We start from the raw sequence: 8,220 nt of genomic DNA on the forward strand, positions 1-8,220 counted from the left end.
GTTTGGAATGGGGAAGAAGATAGGAAATTACATATTACTTCAATTAAATATTCTGTCGATGATACAAATATTAAATATTTATTTGCTTCCTCTATTAAACTTAAACTACACAAAATGGAAGGGTTATAAATGAAAGGATTACACTTAAAATTATTTCAGACGGAACATGGCCACCACGCCTACGACTGGTGTGTGTATATATATATATATATATATATATATATATATATATATGACAAATTAGTAGGAAAGTATACTCTCTATATAAAGGAGTGGAGGAGAGACAAATAGGGCCTAATTGTTCTCCATCTCCATTCAATAGTCTCAATGGTTAATTAACTACATGCACCACGTATGAACTTCCTATGAAAGGCAAAAAAAAAATACTCGGTGAACAACTAATTTGAAACTTAGTGAGACAAACAGATAAAACAAATATATACAATTAAAGTATAATAACTAATATTATATATGTCATAAAAACAAAGAGATAGAAATTTAGTGAGTGTTAAAGAATTAATTCAACTATATTTTTTTAATTTTTGGCACTAGTGATCGCTTGGACACATAGAATATTCACCTATTATTTTTAGAAAAGTGAAGAAGTATTAGACCTCATCTAGTGCTACTTTGTTGTCTCAATATTTTTCTTATTTACCATAAAGTATAAAATAATCTATAAATCCAAGTAAAGTTCTTTTAAGATTATTAAAAATCAATAAATTACTAATAAATATAGTAACCAAAAAATTGTTATTCTCATGCTAGTTTTTATGCTAATAAATTTAAATGACGAGACTTTTAAAATTGGTAATATTTTTCTTATTGTTTTTATAATTAAAAATACAATTTCTTTTTGTTAACTTATACTAAATTTTATTACAAGTAAAATGAAACTTCCTACTCAGAACAAACCACAAAATACTTAAGAAATAACATCTAATTAGTTTTTGTCTTAAATTAAATTATATATCAAATAATATTTCAGACCCAAAATCCTTTAACAAAAAGGCTTACAAATAATTACTACTAATAATTTTTAAATTTAATATCTAATTTACAAAATTAATACACTTAAATTTAAGCTTCAAATTTGATTCTAATCATAATATTTGTTACAAAAGGAAATAAAAGAAAAGAAGACTTTATTTAAATAAATATAAAGCATCCTTACTATATAGAAGCAGCAAACTTCAAAATACTCTCTTCAAATGAAACTTTTTCTTCCTCTTCCACACTGATACTCTCTTCAATGTTAAATTTTTGAGTGTTGAGTGTCGTTGGAAGTTTACTCTATTTAAAGAAAATTTACACAAACTGAAGTTACACATGGAACGTTACACGCCATTAAAGCGCATGTCACCTCCTACACCTGCTACTATTGCATGCTTCTGAATACATGTTACCTCCACATGCCTAGACCTGCTATTACTGCATCCTTCTGAAGCAAAAATCTGCCTTAACAATGGCCTAGAATTGATAAAATAACGTGTCCTAACAGTGCCCTAGCTGATAAAATACAGCTTTGTCCCGCCAAAACGAAAAGGAAAAGCTGGAATGGGGTGGGGGTGTCTCGCCAGTCCTGTGGACGAGACCCAGGCTGCTGACTCAGGCTGTCTCGCCAGCCTTGTGGGCGAGTCCCACGTGGACTATACCGCCATCACGACCGGCGGCTCCAGCTGGGGGTGTGTCGCTGTTCCCATTGGCGACACCCTCCTCTCTCCATCCTACGTGGCCTATATCGCCACTGGTAGTGACGATACACCCCTCTCTCCAGCTTTGCCGCCACTGGCAATGGCGGGTTCAGCCATGCCGCCAGTGGCAATGGCGGTTTCCCCCGAAAAACAAACCCCCTCCGTTATTTCTTTTGAAACAGACCCCATCCCGTAAATAGTTTGTAAAATGAGCCCCCTTACATAAATTTGCCACTAGGAAACCACTAACAAGCCCGTTAAAACTAATTAAAACATACACAATAGATCGGCTCAAGTGTGTGTTGGCCCAAGAGAAAAAAGAAAGAAGGAAAATGGGCTTGGTGGGCTTATAACTTATTGGATCAAGATTTTTGAATAATTAAGAATTTATCAAAACCACAAGTAATAAAAAATAAAATTTCTCCTAAAATTAAATTACTTTTGAATTTCAAAATACATGGAAATAGATTTTTTCTTCATTCCTACCATTTTTTGTGTCCATTTTTAACTCAGCATTATTTTTTTATCTTAAGTTTCTATAATTTCAATTATTAAGAGCAATTTATATTGGTATTATTACATATACTAATTGCAATAATGAAAAAAAAACAATTCCAAGAGACAGGAGTATTAATTAAGATACAAAAAATTTACTTTGTGTTTAATCATAAATAAAAATCATTAATAATTTCAAGGTTAAATAAGTCCAAAATATATAATATTAAAAAATTGCTTGAATGATTAGATAGATTTAAATTGGGAAAATAAATTTAAATACTTTTGTTTGAATCATCAAATTTGGAAAATTAATAAATTTTTTTAGATCATCATGACAACTGTATAAAATATTCATCAACTTTATTAATTATTAGTTATCATAAGAGAATTTGACTGGTCACATTTAGTGACATATCTCATTTCAATCATTTTATTTATTTATAAAATTTGAACCCAAAATCTTATCGAAGGAAATTGAATTTTAATATTAAAATTATAGTTCTGGAGGGTTTTATTGTGATTTATATACTTACACGTTAACTTGTGAGCTTGTCTTTTTTATTAAAAAAATTTTGTTCCTTAATTTAGAACTACAGTTTATTTTGATTTACGAGTTATTTACCAATCACTATGTAAATCAATTCTTAAATTCATGAATTGTATTTGATAAAACTTTATCTTTTAAAAAGCAGAGAAGGCTAAAATAAATTGAACAAAACACTACAACCAAATCTATGATGTCCAAATTCTGCTTTGAACTTTCAAACACACTCCATGTCTGTTTATTTATATATATTATTTCGCGTGAACTCCTTTGTGCCATAATTGAAGCATCAACTTCCTAAGGTTGACGACCATGGGTCCTATTTGCCCAATCTTGGCCTGTTCATAGCTTGTGATCTTGACATTTTCACGTGAGTTACTTTTAGAACCATTTATTGGTCTTTTTCTTTCGAAATTTGATTTGCTTCACTTAAAGATGTGCAGTCCATTTCAGATGAAAACCCTATTAATTTGTTTGTTGATTTATTGCATACAAATAATAAAAAAATTCATCACATATACAAACATGTCGATTTTTCTTGAACTTTCACTTTAAAATTTATAGTTTTATAACCTTTATTTGATTATTTATTATAAATGTTGTTTAAAAGATTGAAGTAAAAACTTAATTATTTTGAGCATATATATCTTGCAGGTAGTAAGGTATTATACAATAATCAACAACGCGAATAGAAGAGAGAAACAGATTAAACATATCATTCTACTTCACGTCATATATACCTTTCTTTTCTGTCACATACTTTTAATTATTTTTTATAGACAATTTTCAATATTGTGTTATTAACTACGGTGTATCTTAGTTAATGAAAATTAATTATGGTAACTCATCATTTTTATAAAATTGTAGCAATATTGCAGAAAGTAAACTGAACAAGAGATTCATATATATATATATATAATATGATAAATATATTTTTAATCCCTATTATAAAATGAGTGACTTATAATTTTAGTATTTGTAATTTTTTTCTTTTGGTTTACATTCTTTCAAAATTTTAAATTATTATTTTTTTAACGTGAAATTACTTTTATATACAAAATGTTGAGAATAGGATTGCACATCTACGATATGGAATTGTGCCACGGATTACAAAGAAGTGTCTGCTGTATATAAAGGATAATACAGGTATATCTTAAGCATGATTATTTTATAATGTCTTGATTAATTAAATTATATCCATACAAATAACGAATTTTTTTACTTAATACTGAAGCATCTGAAAACTATGAAAACACACATCATTAATTGTAATAACAGAAATTCTGTTAATAATATCATGTCACATATCATGAAACCTCTAATATGATATTGTCCTTCCTTCCCATTTGTGATTTGTTGTTACATCAAGCTATTTTAAATTTTGCTGAGTCCAATTTCAATATTTTTTTTTTTAAAATGCAATTTCTGTGATGCACCAAATTAATATCTCCAACATGAAATTAAAAAAATTATATATACAAATCAAGCCAAGAGGAATAAGCCTAGAAGAAACTACAAAGAACAGAGACAACAGTACTACTTTCAGATTCAGACCACACCACATTCTGGCAACATAAAACGAACTGCCACTGCAGAATGGACCTATATTGAATGAACTAATCCTCACAGATTCCCTCAATTAATGCATTAATTAAACAATTCAACAGAAATTGAACATTAAACAACCGAGAATAAAAAGAAAATCCAAGCACCATATAACCAAATGTAGCAACATAACTTCACTGTCACTAACATTAATCCGTTATCAGTGTGAAGATATATATTATATATTTCACATCAAATCAAGTTCTGTACCCTCTTTTTTTCCATATCCAATATCCACCACAAGCTAAAGCTAACGTAATTAATCAAAGAGATGAGATTTGTCTTAATTTATAGTCAATAAAATGAACTATATATATTAGACCCAACAAAAATACATCATACTTAGAGAAAATTATATTCATGGCATGTACAACTTGTTGCCACACTTGCATCTCCATGCCTCCGGGTAGTACTCGGCAGTAACCGGCGTCCCCGGCGGCACCGGCACATGAACCGGCCTGCAGGGTGTACATCTGCCACACTTGGAGGTGCACCGTGGCGGCGATGACCCAGGCCCACCTAGAAGTCTCCTGTGCCAGCCCATTGATGAGACCTCCATTTTACCTCCAAAGACCAAGCCTTGCCCATTTTTCTCCTTGAGTTCCTGCCCATCAATCATAATTAAGTAATTAGCCAATAATTAGTGCTAAATTAAGATAACTATAAAAATATTCACTTTCTTGTCATTAACATCAATCAGTTTTAACATTACTTAAAAAATTAACAAAAATAATACAAATTAATGAGAAACATTCAACTATTCATAAAATAACAATCATTTAAAATAATAATCTTAAGATGTCTTTTTTGAGTGAGCTGAGAGCTAGAGACTAATCTTCTAAATATAATGTTTTATTTAAGAAGCTTATTATTTTTAATAGCTATTTTTTATATATAATCTCAGATCACATAATTAAGGAACATATATATACTTATCTGCCAACTATCTCACACTATGTTAATGTATATATTATTGAAGTTGAAGCATGTTTTCTAGCATGGTTTGGTTGTGATAATGTGGGGCAACATCCAAGTCAGCAATATATGTATGTACAAGACGAGGCTAACATGCACCATCATGACCATGATAATAGAAACTGTAACTGTGTTTTTGCGGTGAAAGCGCTGCGCAAAGAGCATTGTACACTGTACGCGCACGTTACCGAGACCCGTGTGGCTGTGGCTGAGAAAACAAAACAAACACGACAGCTAATTTCCTGCTTCATTCTAACATGCGCCGATGGTGTGAGGGCGCTGAACATGATTGAATAATGCTAAAAAGATTTCCTACGTTCACCGATTCGGCATTCATGAATATGTATCGTTGGATGAATAATCTTAACTCATATCGTTAGAATATTGATTAAAGAATAAAAGAAATAAAATTTTTATTGAGGAGGACTGCTGTATATAAAGGATAATACAGGTATATCTTAAGCATGATTATTTTATAATGTCTTGATTAATTAAATTATATCAATTTCAAAAATAACAATTTTTTATTTTTTTTACGTTATCCTATCATTTCATAATAAATACATTTTCTTTATCCTAGGTACCATTCGACAGAGTGAAAAAAATAAAATGAAATAAAAATTTTGAATTAAAATAAAATATAAAAGCATGAGTCATTTCATTTTAATGTTTATTTCTTTTTTCCGCTCTCTTTTTTCTACAAACGAATGAAACCTTAATTTCTTAATGAATATCCTAATAACACCCATTAACAAGACCGTTTATATTAAAATGTGTATTTCTATAAGAACCGTATGATTTTCATCCAACGATTCTGATTCATGAATTGGTGAATTCCATGACCGTAGAGAATCGGGCCCAACAAGGTGGAGGAGTCCATGCATCTGACGGCTCACACTGAAGTAGGTCCCACCACACCCCTGCACCTATTTTGGCGCATGTTAGCCACTATCAGTTTTGTTCCAGCTGTGTGTCTGTGTAACTCTGAGGCCAAAGGGTGTGTGTGACTGATTTTGAAGAGTGTCACCATCCAAGCCTTGTTCCAGTTAGTTGTATATCACACTCTCACACAACAACAACCATGCTCTCAATTAATTTCTTTTTCCCAAAAAGTATAATCCCTTTTTAATTATCACAAAATCAATTGACAAGTTGTGCCCAAAATCAAATAATGTTCATTGTTCACCATGAAGTATAGTTAAGAGTTAGACCTAGGTAGGTTAATTATTTAATTACATGATGGGGTCATTTGTGACTAGATGCTACATGCAATAACTGAAGATAAGCCAAGGTCAAATTAAGAAAAAAAATAGTATGAAATAAAATGGACTAAGAATAGGACCAGACTATATATATACCTGAAAGTCTCTACCAGCTCTGGCAAACATGGGACACCGAGTATCTAAATTGTTGAAAAGACCAATTAGATGAAGATAAGATAAATTTATGATAACATAGGGTTAAAAAGAATTAGAAAGATGAAAAATTGTGGAAATGTAGAGAAATTAACAAGGTTGTGTTCAAGAATTGCATACCTAAACATGGAATGCCAGAGGCAGTAGTAGTAGTTCTACTGAAGAAGATGGGTGTGCAAATTGAGAGCAAGAAAAAGAAGGAGATACTAGTAGGGGTGGTTCTCTTCCTCTCCATGAACAAGAAGAAAAATTGCTTCATTACAACAGCAACACTGGGATATGGTTGCAGATATATGAAACAAACACACACTCACACTCGCTCTCTTTGACCCTATGAAGAGTAATGTTTGAAGCTATGAGTCAATAATAGGGTTTGCCAACACAAGGGCTTGCACGTTCCATGCAAAAAAGAGCTAAAGAAATACCTAACACTTAGCCCATTTGTCTAAGATAGACAAAGTCACACCCCTTTTGTGCTTTTCAACTCTCTCTCTCTCTCTCTCACACACACACACACCACTTTTTTTATTTTTATTTTGTCTCAGTGTAATAGAGGTAGAGAGAGTGGAAAATTTGGATGGATGGAGTAGTAGTAGTGGTACGGTTTATCTGATGGTGTGTGTTGTGGCAGAGAAGTTAAAAAAAGAAGAGAGAAGCATAGAAAAACAAAGATGAATGATGAATCTATATATGCAGATCAACACTTCCTAAGCTTTACCATGTTTAGGTCTTGAATTCTCTTGCAGGCTTTTCTCCACTGTCTTTCAACGATTCCCAAACCCAGAAAAGCTAAAGCAACCCCAACCCCCTTCTCACTCTGATGCTTCTGCTCTCACCCCACTCACTCACTCGCTCTGTTTTTTCCTCTGCCTTTTTCTCCTTCTGTATATAGTTTTTGTTCTCTATGAGAAACTTGGGGGGGCAAGGCTCTTTTGATTTTAACCACCTTCGGTTTTTTAACTGTGCCTTCTTCCATGTCATTATTTCATTAATAGTGTGTTCTTAGCTTTCTATGTAATGTCAAGATACTATAAATTATTGGTGCCAGCAGTTTGGTATTTGGATACATGATAACCACTAATCCATTTCTTAAAAGGACACAGATTATCTTTAAGCATGCTTTCTTTATTTTTAATTTTTTAGGGTCAACCAATCATTTGCTTGGTTATCTTGTTTTTGAGCAATTATTAATTTATTATATGGTACTATATGAGATTATGTAATTCTGATAAATTTCTATCTGACACTTTTTTTATATAGATTTTAAAGTGTGATATTTATTAAGATTATTAAGTCCCAAATTATATAATAATTTCTCCAGATGTTAGTAGCATATTTTTTAACAATTTTTTTTTAATATGTTTTTAACTATAAAATATATTAAACAATTACAGAAATATGAATGAAATTATTTTAAATAAAGAGTAAAAGCCATATAGTTGATAATGAAAAATATATTTAATAAAGTGTGTTGTTAATACTTAAAATA

General features: G+C 31.2%; 1 protein-coding gene across 2 annotated transcripts; it reads right to left on the reverse strand.

The window, feature by feature from the left end:
- Positions 1-4,428: 4,428 nt before the first annotated feature.
- LOC114397171 lies at positions 4,429-7,702 on the reverse strand. 2 transcript variants are annotated; one of them, XM_028359281.1, is made up of 4 exons: positions 7,450-7,700; positions 6,852-7,062; positions 6,675-6,718; positions 4,429-4,945 (listed from the first exon to the last, which is right to left on the reverse strand). In XM_028359281.1, the coding sequence occupies exons 2-4, from the start codon at positions 6,988-6,990 to the stop codon at positions 4,700-4,702; spliced, it is 429 nt and encodes a 142-aa protein (XP_028215082.1). In that variant the 5' UTR covers positions 6,991-7,062; positions 7,450-7,700; the 3' UTR covers positions 4,429-4,699. The 2 variants fall into 2 exon arrangements, with proteins under 2 accessions (XP_028215082.1, XP_028215085.1); XM_028359284.1 differs by having other exon boundaries at positions 6,852-7,702.
- Between the last annotated feature and the right edge of the window lie 518 nt (positions 7,703-8,220).

The sequence above is a fragment of the Glycine soja genome, chromosome 2 (assembly GCF_004193775.1).
Source record: "Glycine soja cultivar W05 chromosome 2, ASM419377v2, whole genome shotgun sequence".
Taxonomy (NCBI): Eukaryota; Viridiplantae; Streptophyta; class Magnoliopsida; order Fabales; family Fabaceae; genus Glycine; species Glycine soja.

Bases quoted from the DNA above. Each gene is read 5' to 3' on its own strand.
- LOC114397171 (XM_028359284.1), bottom strand. From the start codon at position 6,990: ATGAAGCAATTTTTCTTCTTGTTCATGGAGAGGAAGAGAACCACCCCT. The intron at 6,719-6,851 runs GTATGCAATTCT...TCAACAATTTAG, and splicing joins CTCTGGCATTCCATGTTTAG to ATACTCGGTGTCCCATGTTT. The intron at 4,946-6,674 runs GTATATATATAG...ATTGATGGGCAG, and splicing joins GAGCTGGTAGAGACTTTCAG to GAACTCAAGGAGAAAAATGG.